The 16,292-nt window shown below is 38.6% G+C and overlaps 2 protein-coding genes across 5 annotated transcripts in view; one reads left to right on the forward strand and one right to left on the reverse strand.

Moving 5' to 3' along the window:
• LOC124545363 (transcription initiation factor IIA subunit 1-like) overlaps positions 1-16,292 on the forward strand; it is an 80,111-nt gene that overhangs the window by 13,387 nt on the left and 50,432 nt on the right. The gene's annotated exons all lie outside the window — the stretch shown is intronic.
• LOC124545365 (hsp70-binding protein 1) overlaps positions 4,268-16,292 on the reverse strand; it is a 45,500-nt gene continuing 33,475 nt past the window's right edge. The window contains exons 6-7 of one of the 3 annotated variants that reach the window (XM_047124276.1): positions 7,764-7,909; positions 4,268-4,585 (exon numbers count right to left, since the gene is read on the reverse strand). In XM_047124276.1, the coding sequence (XP_046980232.1) occupies positions 7,877-7,909 (33 nt within the window). In that variant the 3' untranslated portion in view covers positions 4,268-4,585; positions 7,764-7,876. Of the gene's footprint in view, positions 4,586-7,712; positions 7,910-16,292 lie in introns of all 3 variants that reach the window. The other 2 variants (XM_047124277.1, XM_047124275.1) reach the window with 2 other exon arrangements.

A 16,292-nucleotide genomic window follows, 5' to 3' on the forward strand; every position in this document is an offset into this window, starting at 1 on the left:
TAGCATATGCAATCATTATTTTTGTATACTTGCACTAGAAAAGTATTAGTAGTAGGTCGAAAGCTTTTCATGTCTCCGTGCTGTAACTAGTGTACCCATGCTGCATACAATTGGTTGTATTTGAATTCTTTACTCATTTTTGTTTATTATTTCAGTCTTAAAATTTCTGTTATTGCTGTGTTCTTCAGCATGGACTTAGACAGAATTTTGCAATCATATTCAGAATTGGTTCCAAAGAGACATATGAATTAAGCTTGCGTGATAAATGCAAGAAGTGTTGGACATGTAAATTTGTATTCTGAACCATTGGAGCTATGTACATCACCAAAACACCGTGAACTGGTTACATGGCCAAGGTGGCAGCACCATCATCTTTACGATCATGAAGCAGGGAGAGGAGATAGTAACAGTATGCACACTAGTACTCTTACAAGTGGAGTGCTGTCACATGCTACACAACACTTGAGTGAAGTGCCCATTTAGAACAAGAACACAAACGGGACATACAGTATACCTTACCTTGGATGCTAATGACACTTTGTTGGCAGTACTCGTATAACTACCTTTCCAGTTGATGTCACTGTCTTTCACAACTGTGTTTGTTAATTCATTGCCTGGCATTTCAGTTGCGGGTGAGAATGCTGACTCTTTGTTCAAATCTATGCCAAGTGATTTTATTATATTTTTGGTTTCTTCATATGTCGAAGTATTTATCATTCAGTAGTCATTACACCTTCTTTGGAGTGATAAACAACCTTTGAAGTATTGTAATGTCACAAACATAAAAGCTAAAGCAACAGCAGTAAAAACCAACTGGTCTACTGGTTGGCATTTTTGTCTAGTAATGCTGAGACCCCAGGTTTGATCTCCGGTGATGTAATCAAAATATTCACTGTTGGAAAGGCCTGAAAGGAAGTCCACTCAGCCTTTTGAGGCCAACTGAAAAGGTGCATGAATATAAAAGCAGCTAAACTGACACTCAAGTCCCCAAAGTAGCCTAATATTGAAGGTCTTGTATTGGGCTAAATGACACTTGACATTTACTTATTAGCAATAAAAGCATAATTCATTATTTTTTCAGATTAGAGAGCAAGATGGTTGACAGTTTCATGTATACTAAAGTTTTATTGTTATAACCATAGGGGAGAAGTGAACCCAAAATGGAACTCTGCATTCACAACAATGAAAGGTTACTCTTTGTACAACCTTGCAACTGCCATTCACAATGACATTTGTACGAATTCACGGTTCGTATAGATAAACAAGTGGGCACTTTCATTTTGATGCTTTTGAAGATCTTTAGTAAACAATCAATTTGTAAGTACTGTATGTCCCCTAGTTCACACACAATGGCTCACTCATTCCGGCACCTTTCAAAATCAAATGCTAAAGATGGAAAACTTTTCCTCATAATTTCTTTGCTACCTTGTAAGTCTAGTTCTGTGTGACAAAAGCTGTGAAGTTTTTGCACAGATGGTATTTCCTTGTATTGTTCACGATTATCACAGAAATTGAAGTTGATTAACACATTTATCTATATCATCAGTGAAGTATTTATTGTGAGCATTTTGATTATTCCACTTGAGGGCAGATACTTAATCCTGCTGCACTCTGCATTGTGTCCTCCCTCCTGTAATTTGCATGCCATTGACTTATTTAACTTTTGCTTGTCGATATTTCCTTGCCCGTTCCATTGTCTTCTCTGTCAGTGCTGCAACACTTTTCTCATTCTAGTTGTCGGTAAAATTGATGACCTCAACAGCAACTTGGCCATGGCTGCCTGTGTAGGTATTTTCCGCAATAACTTCTCACAATCAGTTTTTGTGCTCGCACTGCAAGATAACTGCTTTGAACTGGATCGTGACTGTACTTGGATCACATTAGTTCCTATTTTATGAATATAAAACTTTCTCGACTGCATTTTTAAAAAAATTGTAACGAACGGTGTTTGGCAAACTAGGTTATCTTGAGTTCTAAAATACAGGATAAAATGGTAGCCACCAATGACATCACCTGGCATGTGTCTCTATGCAGTTATGTTGTGACAGTTGAAAAATACAAATGTGGCAATGAATTTCCAGGTCACATGTAAAAAGAACTTTGTCCTCCTATGCACCACATTCTGGTGTCATGCACGCTGGGAGATATATGACTACCAGCCATAGAGAATTCCTTTACATTTCATTTTCTTAGTGTAAAGGTATTTTGGGCTGTTCTAAATCTGTTTACATTTTGGAAGCAAAGCTCCATGTTACAAAAGTACTCAGAACCCCTGTTTCTCAATTCTTAAACTGTTTTAACAAATGTCTGTAATGAAATTGGCTGGTTCTCTTTGTAGAAGTGAGAATGTCAGGTGCAAATAAATACTGTAGGTTTTTTTTATGATATTCCAATAAACATTTCAATTTTTCCACACAGTGGTACAAAAATTTATTTTGATGTTCAATTCATATACAACTGTTTTAAGTCCATAGTGTCTCATCTATTACATGAACTGAAAGTATAAATTGACTTTATTTCAGTAACAAAAACAACACTTGAAGTCCTAAGCACAATGAACTTTGTGGATGAAATTAATGCATGTACACAGGGTTATTCATAAGTATCTTCAGGATTTCAGAAGGTGATTGTGCGAAAAGCTACAAGACATACAGAAAATATCCACACATCAGTGGATAGAGCACCTCTCCTAGTTTTTAACTCATGTTACAGGTGATCAATATCGGCAGTGAATACCAGTCGGGCAGGAGAGCATATATATGTAATTCATTGCTGGGACTGCCCAGGAAGGGCTGTAGCAACAGCCTGCTTTGGAAATCAGTTCATTGGGTTGCCTATTGGCATGAACAAACTAATTTGATGCAATGATACGGAGTGGATGATTTGTCTACCATGTGCTGACATCTTTACCCTACAGTGCTGTGCTCTGCAATTACACCACAGTGCATGTCACGTATCAAAATTTGGAGAGGTTCTCCATCCACTGATGTGTCCACTTTTCTGCCACATAAAAATGATTAAGAAAGTTTTAAAAAATAGTTGAAGAAAAATTTGAAACATTGTATGAGAAAATATTTCGATGTATCATCAATGCACACATTCAAAGCATGTTTAAGTGTGTCTTTAGTTTGATGATCTTATATGTAATAATGATAATTTTAATAATAATTAGTTAAGTTATTGTTGTTGAACAGCAAGCATATTTGTATGTAACATTATTGTAAAGTTTTATTGAACTCTGTAGATACACTGCTGTTTGCCCATTTATTGGACTTAAGTCATTTCTAGAGTTTTCGCTAGTTCCAGTCTTTAATCTCCTGTCAGTTTAACAAATAACTTTTGTGTTCTCTGGTGCTGCAGAATTCCTTATTATTTATGTTTGGGTAACCCGACTTTAAAAGGTGTGAAGTGATCGATTTAAGAAATTTGTAACTAGCTTTTTGCTTCTCTAGTTTGTTTTTCTGATCAACCCATTTCTTCCATATGTACATATGTATTGCTATGCTTTCTGCTCATTACTTAATTTTTATGCTACTAATGGGTTATATATAACATGACTTTATTAATGAAAAATAAATTTAGGAAGATAAAACATGAATGACCTATACTCTGCAGAGGGAGAGGTGATAGTTGTATAACAGTTGTAATTTGTGTACGTGCCACATAATTTTGTCGTTGTGTTGCAAGTTGTTGTGATCTGTTAAAGCACTTTTTTTTCCTTTCTTTTGCAAATACCAGCAATGTAAGGAAAAGCTAGATTGCTACTCACCATAAAGATGACACGCTGAGTTGCAGACAGGCACAACGGAAACACACTGGCACATTAGCTTATAGAAACTAGCTGTGAATTTCAGTAGTAAAGTTATTTTCTACACAATTAGTCAAATTGTGTTTCTGCTAAGCAGCTCTACTGTACACTAAGGTGAAAGTAAGTGGCCACTGGAAGCTAAGTATTGGATTTTGTCAACACTTGTGTTTCTTGTACTAACTCATCTACAGTGATATTTCTCACATGAGAGAGGAAAGACGAGAAGTTTGATGGTCTGATCCCATGTTACATGGTTAAGGGCACGATTATTATTCTATATTATTTGCTCACTGTGGCATTTATGGCTTTGATTAATGAAATAATTAATATTCTTGGCCTTGGTGTTTTTTGAAGGTTGGTAGAAAACAGAAACATTTAGCCTACATCTCACCTGAAAAAATAAAGGTATCAGTGCGGATAGTGCAGTATAAAGGGAAATAAATTACAAGAAACATAGTATGCAATAAAATCCTTATGTGGATTAGTACAAAAAGCACTATTTTTAATTTAATCTATGAAACAGTTTTCAAATATAATTCACATTTTAAATTAAATACTTCATTTTAATAACAATGATAAAATCTAATGACACAACTTTCATTTGCTGAAACTGGGTATTGCAGGAGTTGTGCCTGTAGACTCTACACATTTTTGTGGCCTTCCCCCATGAGTGTGGTTCTCAAACGGTGAAATTATAAGTAGTAAACTTCACTAACGTTCTTCTTCATCACCACTAAAGACAAGCCTCAACAAGTACTGGGCATACTCACGTATTTCCTAAATAGGAAGAAAAATAACTGTGGTTAGTGATCTGTACTAAACACTATTTTCTAAACAGTAGGAAAACATCTCTCTGAAATAAAGGTAATAAATAATGTCAGCTATTAAACACAAAGTAACAGATGTATTATCCATAAATATTATTTATGTACTTACTGAATATTTTGGGAGCTGGTGGCTCAATTGATATTTGTTGCAGTCACTGAGCAGAGGTTTCACTCTTTCAAGACTCAAAAGGTAAATGGGGACAGAGAATAGAGGGAAGAGTATTTTAGTGACAGTAACACACAGTTTTCAAAATCTGCTGCACAAAGGGGTAGTTGCCTCAAAACAACTAGAAAAGACCAGCTACAGAAAATGAAATGAGGTGAGAGTAACACACAAATAATGAAGCAAAGGAGAAGAAATAATCATGGCCAGTTGAGACAAGATATAGGACTTGGTCAAATATATAAGAACATTTTGTAATGGAAGAAACATATATACAGATCATAAGCATAATGCAGCTAATTTTTTTCACTTAGAGAGTTGGACAGTTGATGGTAGGAGTGTGTGGCACACCCAATGCAAAAATCGGCCAAGTGGAGGCTTCAACCACTGCTTCACGATTCATACGAGACACTTATAATGATAATCTATGATTGATTCTATAAACATTAAGTATTCCTTGTTGGATCAAGTTTGGCAGATAAACCACTGGTCCACACGATTATTCCTTTGGTCAGCAGTCTGTTGATTTGCCAAAAGGTTTGGCAGTTTCAACCGTTATCCATTAATTTCTGTAAACTGTAAGTGTATATGTTAACCTCGAAGATGGTACAAAGTATCAAGCAAAGTATTTGAAAATGCAGTCTAGGGACCACGCTCCCTTTCCTACCAAATAATATAAGTGAATGGATGCCTTATAAACACTTTTTAATACACTTTGCACTATCAAGTGACATCAAGGAAGTTTATTCATACACTTCTCATGGTCAAAGTAACACTCCAAAGCAATGAATTATGTAGCACATTTTTGAAGCCTTTTTCTATGTTTTAAAGACAACTTTAAGAAACATTTATAGGGAGTGGTTGTAATAAAACAATATCAACATCGACACAATATGGAGTAACGCTACTTTCAGCATTCAGGGCAGCCTGAATCATCCTAGTTATTAATGCATATAAATCTTGAATAGCAGTCAATGGTATTTCAGACTGTCACAAAGAAACTGTTCACATTTCTTGAGATGTTGGAATGAGGTAATATATAGCAAACAGCACCCCCAATAATAATCAAACCTCGTAATAATGGACGGCAGAAAAGGCATCTTATTTTATACAGTCTTGCACATGTACTGCTGTTTAATTTATGACATCATAACACTGCATAAACTATCTTCTTGGAACAATTCCTGTCCCAGTAAATGGATATAAAAACCTAAAATTGTTTCATATACACTGCCCTTTCTTGGTGTGAAAATCATAATGACTGCTCAAACTATTAAAAGCCCTCCACCATGCTCCATAAATGGAAGTATTTATTTGCACTTGATACTATTCACATGTAACCACACCCCACAGAGTACATTCCATATTTCCAGTAACGCAACAGATGAGGTTCTGTCCTCCTTGCATAATTCAAATCTGTTCTTTAGTTTTTCTGCATTGTAAAAAAAAAAACTCTTTGCCTTTACAAATGTCTGCTTGTGTCTGTGCGGATGGATATGTGTGTGTGTGCGAGTGTATACCTGTCCTTTTTTCCCCCTAAGGTAAGTCTTTCCGCTCCTGGGATTGGAATGACTCCTTACCCTCTCCCTTAAAACCCACATCCTTTCGTCTTTCCCTCTCCTTCCCTCTTTCCTGATGAAGCAACCGTTGGTTGCGAAAGCTAGAATTTTGTGTGTATGTTTGTGTTTGTTTGTGCGTCTATCGACCTGCCAGCGCTTTTGTTTGGTAAGTCTCATCATCTTTGTTTTATATATATATATATATATATATATATATATATATATATATATATATATATATATATATATTGAAGCTTTACCAGTAACATTTCATTTATGCCCCAATCTGTCTGCAAGAAGAAGAGAGGATCCTGAGGGATCAGAATAAGCAAGCACCATCCACCGACTCCCAGCACATAGGCTCCCAAGGGTGACAAGCTGTGCTAACATCAAACAGCACTGGCAACACACTTGCATTGACATATAATTTGTGCTTCAATTGGCGCTGACAGTGCCACCTATTAGCCACTGTCATAACAACTGTCTACTGCTACTTATTACATGTCTACGTAAGTAAAAATTAAGATAAGGATGTAAGACAAGTTTACAGGATTTGTGAAATCAAACTTGATAGTTTCGTGTTGAGTGATGGTGGTTGTTGCTATTAATTCCATATCAGTTCTCACGGACAATTCGAATTTAAAAATAACCAGTAGTAAATAAAAAGAGAATGCGTAAAATTTTGAACATTTGCGAGCGTAACGCTGAATTGTGTGAACACGTAAATCACTGAGAACCACTCTAATTATGTTCTTCACCTGTCGACAATGGATTATTGTCAAAACTGTCTGATTCAGCAGTAAAATTAATCATTTTGTCTATTGTGAGTTCCACAAGACTGCTGCACATGTAGTAATCTTCTTCCAGTTGTTGGATCTTCCTGCAGTATCCTTCCCAGTCACCAGCAGTTAACTCACAGAATGGATTCACTTGCAGTTTGCAGGAGACTGTCGTTCGACATGGCCCCTGAAATGCTGTGCTCCCTAAACAGTTGTTTTACTTTTGCCCATGCTTGTTGTTCTGCACTCAAATTACAATTATTAGGTGGCAAGCAGACAAACATGCGGCCTTTATCTTTTGCCATTTTGTTGATCATATACATTTTTTTAGCAGGTCTGTTCTTGAATTAAAGCGAACAGAGCCTGCTTCCTCATATTCTCATTACCGCCAACATGCCTCTTTTGCAACAATTCTAATATCTTCACTTTGGTATCATACTGTGTGGGTGTTTTGTCCACCACAATGACTGACTGTGGTGGAAGATTCGGGAGAACCATATTTACAAACCACCTTACAAAGTTAACATAAATAATAATGTATTCACACTCTAGCAGTAAAGACCTCTTATTACGCACATTTCCGCTTTCATCCCATGGACGACTAAATATTCTACAGAGATTTAATACCCAAAATCCAAGTCCAGCCAATCTTTTTCTTGAGTTTTGGTCAAAGTTTTGCGGCAGTCTTCTGCACCAAGCTGAAGTCTTCAATTGTTTTCCTCAAGACACCCCTGTTGAAGTTATCCAACTGGATTTTCCCAGTAGATCTTGGCCTAAGGGAAAGAGAATTAAAAGAAAAAGTCAAAAAGTACAATTCCATTTTATGCAGAGTGTGACTACAAAAACACAGAGACGTCTCCAGTGAAAAGATGGGCTTTTTGAAACCACTTATACAGTAGTATAGGCTATGATCCCAAGTATCTCAGGATGCAGTCACAATTGACTGAATAAAAACATAGCCATTTCTATCGTGATGTAAAAAAAAAAAGGAGACTGACACATGACAGGACTCATGCTCACTACTTCCAGCACACCAGCCAAGTATCTTAATCATTACTCTACATGGGGGTTTCTGAATAACTGACTTTGTTATTGAACCTGGATGACAAGAAATTCTTTTACACATGCAAACAAAGTGCCCACTTTAACCCCACCAATACCAAGGCATTTTCCATAATCTGCATTAACAGCGAGGGGCTGCTGTTCTTTATGTCCACAAAAAGATTACTTAACTGCTCTTGAATTATATTAACAACATACTTTTTACTGATTTGTAAGTAGGCTTCAGAAGCTGAAAATACCTTTTAGCACAAACTTACAAGTAACCCCTTGAGTCTGAAGTTATAAAAGGCCAATTACGTTTACAACATTTGATGCTCCATGTATTGTCTACAAGCAATCACAATATTGGCTGCTAATGGCAACTGGGGCAGAACTGGTGGTATACAATGGTAAGCACAGCCTGAGGCTACAGAGCATAGTTGAACTGCTTAGTCAACAAGTAACTCACAGCAGTGCTACAGTGCTAGTGTTCTTGGTACAAAGCACAGCAATGGCAACGATAAAGAAAGCCAAACACTGTATTATATCTATGACAACAGTTGCCGTAACTGAGATTCCATCAGAAATCCCAAGGAATTTCGCAACTTGAAATAGAAGTGGCAAATGAAATATTTATGTTTCTGCAAGATGAGTCAGTGGAACGGGTGGTGTCATGTACGCTCAACTGTAGGAACAATGTACGTAAGGAATAAAATGATGACGATACATGCTTGACAACTGAAGGTGATATTAAAACCGATGTCAAGACGTGTTCTTAATCATCCTTGTCAGATGGGGAGCCACAAATCCTGTCTCCATTGAAACATAGTAAAGCACAATTGTTGTCCAAGAAGTGGATACTAAACATAATTAGGTACATGGAAGATCATCTGCAGCATAGAAGGAAAAATGGAAAAAAAAGAAGATTAAGACAATATTTTGAACAATTCTGCAAGCAACATGACAATGTAGTGCATAAAAAAACTATGGATATTCAAGGGAGGACAAGGCGCTCTTGATACAAAAGCTGGTGTTTGTGTGTTTCAAGGTTGCACAATACGATTTACAGGATGTGCACGATAGTGACCTCCTACATTATGCACATGAAACTGTGCATGACATAGATTACAGTGATTTCAAGGGAAGCAGTGGATCGTTGCATAACTTCAAACAGCGCTACAGAAATGGAAAATGTAAGACAGCGAAATTACAAACAAAGCATCAACTTGACAAAGCACAACAAAATGTGGAATCAGCCTGAAAATTTGTAGATGAGATAAACAAACTTACTCCTTCATTCAGTAGGGAATTTGTTTTCAATTCCAACCAATTGGGATTTGAAGAGGAAATGCATATGAAAAAACAACCCCTAGAAATTAGAGGTACCAACAGAGTTTTATCAAGATCAACTAAAATCAATGCCGTAACGCATTGGTATACAAGTACTATGACTGTGAATCTGGATGGTATATTGGCTGGAAAGTTATTTATTGTGCTGTAAGAGGTCAGAGGTGTTCTACTCCTACACTTCTTTCTCATGTGCATGATCTTGTAAGGGCAGTAGGGAATATTTATGTCACAGCAAGCGAGAGTGGGAAAATGGGTCTAAGAGAATTACAACTATGGTAAGAGCACTGCTTTTGGCCAGTAGCTGGTCAAAATAGCTTGCTTTCACTTGATTCCTGGTCTGTGTATTAATGTCCTGCATTCTTTGTAACTCTTAAGGAGTTCGCCTTCGATCTTGATGGTGAGAACCTTTGTGAACACTGGGCACATCATTTTTCATTTGGCGTTCATGGTGCAAGTTAATGGTTTGTTTTGAACATATCTTGAATGTTGACAATGTTCGTTTTCCGACATGAATATCCCATAGAAGGCTGCATCTCATGGACGCTTGTTCTCTGTTGCCCTCCTGATGCACTTGTTGCATCATTAGCAGCTAATATTTTCCTGTCATACTTGTTAACACAACCCTTTCAAATGAACACAACACTTTCAAATGAGCCTTAACAAAGACTGGAATTGTGATCTTACACTCGAGCTGTTCTTTATTAGCAATATCAATGCACTTTCTGTATTGTGTACTACTGACTTCATGACCACCACAAAACATTTAAAAAATGCAAATTTAGTTCATTGTTGTTGACTTTTACTCTCAACATAATTTTAAAGAGATACTGATGTGGAAGTAAGGCCCTGAACCTGGAAATATTGAATACAACATTAACTGGGGAAAGTGGGCTCTGCTGCGGGGACTTTTTTTTGGGTTTAGTTTAACTAAAAAGATTAAAACTTGTGGAATCTGGTAGAAGAACTATTACAAAATAAATATTTTTTCAAAATTTTAAAGTATCAAGTAACCGACTAGAATATAATATTGTCAAGAGGTAGACACAGAGTACATGCCCCTTAGTATTGTGAAAAAAACTTGTGTTCTGCCTTATGGCAGACCTTGTCATGGGGGAAACCTCGTCAGAGAGGTCCACAGCATGAGTGTCCAGGGAAGTGATTCCAGTGGTGGTTTCCCATTGCCTTCCACAGATGATGAAATGATAATGAGGACAACACAACACCCAGTCCCTGAGCGGGGAAAATCTCCAACACAGCCGGGAATCGAACCCAGGCCCCTTGGTGTGACAGATCACCTCGCTGACCACTCAGCTATCGGGGCGGAGTATTGTGAGGGTTAAAGTAATTTAGGCAAAGGAGGAGGCAGCTTCAAAGCATTGTAGAATAGAAAATTTTGAACTGAAATTTACCTCTTACCCCCCCCCCTCCCACCCCCCCCACCCCCTCCTGAGAGATTCTGGTGATTTTCCAGGGTTATCTTTCAAAATTTGTGAATTCCTTTCTCAGAGCTGAAGCTTGCCCCTGTGTATCACACCGTTATCTTATCAGTTGAGAGAGAAGTGGAACAACTTCTTATATTTGATCTCCTGATCACAACACTCAGTGACATTAATATTTATTTTCTTTGTTCCACTTCATGATTTATTGCCCCTTGCCCTCCTCCAAGGAATGGACGGAGTATCTGGTGTTGCCCGTGATGGACCAGGAATCACTTCGTTGCTCATCGAGAGATGTATTACTTTACTATGGAACACAACACAGCACAACAATCACTTCACAATACCTACAACATAAGTTTCTGTATTAGAATGGTGAGGTTGGGACGTAGGCAGGGGACGTATGCATAATGTGAGCGCACCGAAGTTGACTGACTTGTGCTAATTCTGGACTAGGGAGCTCTAGCTCTTCTCACTATGAGCAAACCATAGATATCCATAGTTGATTTGAGCCAGTTGTCATTGACATGACCAAGTTGATACTGACAGCTAGAATATTCCTCCATCTCCCCCCCCCCCCCTGCCCCCTTTACCCTAGTTTGTTGGTGATGGATAAAATTACCAAAGGAGAAATAATTACTTTTTTCCATGTGATGAGCAGCTTCTTGATCCTTGCATCAACAGAGAAGCACTTGTACAGCCAATTATACTTGTACTCCTCAACAAAAGAAAAACTGGTGCATTTTTATTAACCTATCACCACCTTCTGAAGTCTAAACATGCTGTAGTCATCTATGGGAAAATATCAAGAATTTATCTATTTTTACGAAGTGTCCATCCAGTATATTTCATAGATTTTATAGCTGATTAAGGCTAGTGTGTATAGAAGCATAATATTTCCTGAAATAAACAACCTTCACATCAACCATGAGCTGTGCCGAGGTGGATACACCAGTTCCCATCAAATCACCATTGGGCGTAGCCAGTATTTGGCTGGATGACTGCCCAGGTTTACCATTTGCTGTTGACAATTTTCCCTTCACCTTTACAGTCCCTTCACCTTTACAGCAGAGGGGAGAGGAGGAGGGGTGGTGGCATAAAGTACCTGATCACCTGTTTTTGTGCAAATGTCCTGGATTAAATTCCAAACCTCTCCGCAGTGTCTTGTGAAGTGAAGATATGTGATACTGTTGGTTGGTGTCTCTCTCTCTCTCTCACATATGTGTGTGCACGCACACACCCCTCCCCCCCCCCCCCACACACCATTACAGTTATCTACACTTAACAGCTACACTTCCACACAAAGTACTCATATTTTGCGAAGCAATGAAGCAAAGATGCCTTTCCAATTGGATGGCTGAAATTGCCCTTTGGGATCTCTCAGCCATTCATGTTGTACAATTTCACTTACCAAGAGCGAGTAATAATATGCTGCATTCATCGTGTATCCGTTGTGAAGAGAAACAAAACTACTGAATCACAGAAGAATGTTGCTAGAAAATTTCCTCTTGAAGGGAGATTTCAGGATTAAACCCCTCTTCCTCCTCTTTTCTATATCTGTTCTCTTGTGTATCCATATCTTATCACAGATTACAGCCATTGTAAAAACTTTTCTCCCTCTTACGCAACAAATCAAATAAAAATCTGCGAACAGCTATTCACCCGAACAGTTCTCTATCTGAATGAGATGATGTGGTACCTACTTCACAAAATGCAGTGGTGCTTTCTGAGAATGGTGTGAACACTAGCGACATTTAAACCTGCCTCTAATGAGATTTCTGTGGTAGTTAAATATGGTTTATATTCCATAAGTCTGCAAGCAGCAATATTTTCATTTGCGACATTTGACCCCAATGCTTATAACCTCTATTTTTAGCTACATCATGACCAATGAGCAATTCTTTAATTTGTAAACTGTGTACTGAATCTAATGAAAATTTCATAAGTTCCATCACCTTCTTTCAAGACAAAACAAAAAATGTGTGCACAACAGAGTAATGCACATCTTACTTATTGTTACAAATAATGAGGGAACAGGTGTTATGGGATGATGCAAGAATATAGATAGATCTTGTATATGTCCCTAACTAACTACCTGGAAATTGTAATTAAATTGCAGTTTCCCCATGGAGGTTGAATGTGAGCTGCAATTACCACGTGGCAGTGAAACTTTATAGATATGCTAATGCATCAATGCAGAACTGATTTATGCTGGAACAAAATTAGTTCCTATTTTGGCCACATCCCGGTGAAAATCTGGCGGTATACAGCATTTTATCAATGTCTCCGGTGCTCATATTGAACCACTTACGAAAGCAGCAGTTAATAATAAAATGAACATTATGCCCTTCTCATTTGTTTGTCCTTTTCTGCTTGTGCGCCATTCCCAAACCATCACATATGGAAACATTTCTGTACATCTTTCTTCCATTCACTGCACCAATTTGCATTTGGTGGCCAAAACTGGAATAATTTTTTCCAGTGTAAATCAATTCCACATTAAAGCATTAGAGTACCTACCAAGTTTTGCTGTCATATGATAATTACAGTCCACACTGGACCTCTGTGAGCAGATGCTTTTTAATTACAACCATCTCGTACATTTAGTGCCTTAATCAAAAACTGACTCCTCTCTTATCCAAAGTGCAAAAATCCTGTTTACATTTTAATGGCTCTCCTATGTTAGGTATGGGTCCCACTCACTAGTGAGATCCATCCTATATCATTGTTCAAGTTTTTTATAAGCACTCTCCTTTGTAGATTGAGTCAATTTTCTCAATATTCTACCAACGATTCAAAATCTACCATCTGCTTCACTTACAACTGAACCAATTTGATCACTTCATTTTGTATTGCCACAAAATTCTGTGTGTGCAATATTTTCTCTAAAACAAGTAGAAAGATAAATATATCTTCAATAAACCAGGGGGAAAAAAAGACCAGTAAAGTCATGCCTCAATGAGGAACTTGGAACTACCAGCACATGACAGGAGCATGTAGAGGAACTACAGTTCAAGTTTAAAAGAATAGTCAACTATGCAATGAATTTATGTGTACTCAGTACAACATTTCATAACGGGAAGGACCCTCCATTGTATACAGTCACTGGAAAGAAACTTCTAAAGAATCAGAGATGTCAGCATAATACATGCAAAACAAAGCCTAGGGCTATAGATAAAGAGATGCTGAATGAAATGCACTTGTCAAGAAAGCAACGCTTGAAGCCCTCAGTGACTTACTGTAGCAGAATTTTGTCACATGATCTTTCACAAAACCCAGAGAAATCCTGTTTGTATATAAAGGCTTTGGGTGGCACCAAAGTTAGTGCAAGACATTCATGGATGAGACGGAAAATGAAATTGAGGGTAGCGAAGCAAAAGCAGAAATGTTTAACTTTGTTATTGAATGCTCCTTTACAAAGAAAAGCCTAGGAGAACCAATCTAATTTCATTTTCATACCTCTTATTGAAATAGATACCAGCACCAGTGGCATTGAGAAACAGCTGAAATTGTTGAGACTGATCAAAGCTCCAGGGCCCGATGCAATCCCTGTCGGATTCTATTTGCAGCTGAGTTAGCTCCTCTTGTAACTATAATCTATTGTATTGAACAATGGAAACTCCTGGTAGGAATAAGACAGATTGGTACTTATCAAAAAGAAGATATGTCAAGTTGCAGACAGGCACAATTGAAAAATACACTTACATATTGCTTTCGGCCACAGCCTTCATCAGCAACACACACACACACACACACACACACACACACACACACACAAAATGTAAGTACACATGATTGCCAACTCCAGCATCTCAGGCTGGAATGCAACATCAAGTGAGAGGCAAGCAGCAATCTGGAGGGAGTGGGTGAGGGCAAGGGATAGTAGTGTACAGGTGGGGAGAGAAATGAACACTGTCTGGTGGAGTATGCAGGGACTAGACTGCCAACAGGTGCAGTGTCAGGAGATTGTGGGGAAAGAAGGAACATGAAGGAGAGGAGTGGGGAAAGACAGGCAGGTGTGTTGGCAGAGGGCTGCAAGTAAACTGGATGGGAGATGAGAATGGAGAGGAGATGACAGGACAGAGTGGGTGTAAAATGTTGGATGGAAGGCATGGGGACAGTATCTTTTCATAGGTTGAGGCTGGGATAATTACAGGAACAGACAATGTGTTGTAAGGATAACTTACATCTTTGCAGTTCAGAGAAGCTGGGGTTGGAGGGAAGGCTCCAAATGAAATGTGTTATGTTCGGCTGCATGTTGTGCCTCAGGATGGTCTACTTGGCTCTTGGTCACATACTGACAGTGGCCATTCATCCTGGTGGACAGTTGGTTGGTAGTCATACCAATACACAAAGCTGTGCAGTGATTGCGGCAGAGCTGATAAATGACAAGGCTGCTTTCACAGGTGGCCCAATCCCTGATGTAGGATAAACCTGTGACACTACTGGAATAGAAAGTGCTGGGTGGGTGGATTGGGCATGTTTTGCACCTGGGTCTTCCACAAGGATATGATTGTTGTGGCAAGGAATTGGGATTGTGAGTGGCATAGGGATGGACTAGGATGTTGTGGAGGTTGGGTGGACGACAGACCACCACTTGAGGAGGGGTGGGAAGTATCTCAAGTAGGATGTCCCTCATTTCTGGGCATGATGATAGGTAATCAAAGCCCTGGCAAAGAATGTGGTTCAGTTGTTTCAGTCAGAGGTGATACTGGGTGATGAAGGGGCTGGTTCTTGGGGTTGGTGGGAGGATTGGGGGTGTGAGGGGAAATGGCATGGGAGATCTGTTTGCAGACTAGATCTGGGAGATAGTGTCTATCTGTGAAGGCCTTGGTTAGACTCTCAGCATACTGAGCAAGCGAGTTTTTGTCACTGGAGATATGCCGTCCACGGGTAGCCAGGCTATATGGGATGTACGTCTTGGTGTGAAAGTGATGACAACTGTCAGAATGCAGGTAATGTTGGTGGTTAGTGGGTTTAATGTGGACAGAGGTGTGGATGGAGCCATGAGAGAGGAGGTCACCATCTAGGGAGGTGGCACGCTGGGTTGCTTCAAATGCTTTTCAGTAATCACGAAATACTGAATCTACTTGACTGCCTTAATCCAAAGCTTTCAGTAAGTCGTGTGAGAAAAGTGAGGGTCGGATTTTGCATGATCTGTCTGTTCAGAATTCGTACGGGTTGACACGGAGTAGTTCATTTTGTTCAAGCTCAGGATATGTTCAAATATTCTACAACAAATCAGTGTCAAGGAGACTGGGCAATAGTTTTGTCGAATCACTTCTGCTACCATTGTTGTAAACAGGTGTGACCTGTGCTTTTTTCCAAA

This window comes from Schistocerca americana, chromosome 8 (genome assembly GCF_021461395.2).
Source record: "Schistocerca americana isolate TAMUIC-IGC-003095 chromosome 8, iqSchAmer2.1, whole genome shotgun sequence".
Lineage (NCBI taxonomy): Eukaryota > Metazoa > Arthropoda > Insecta > Orthoptera > Acrididae > Schistocerca > Schistocerca americana.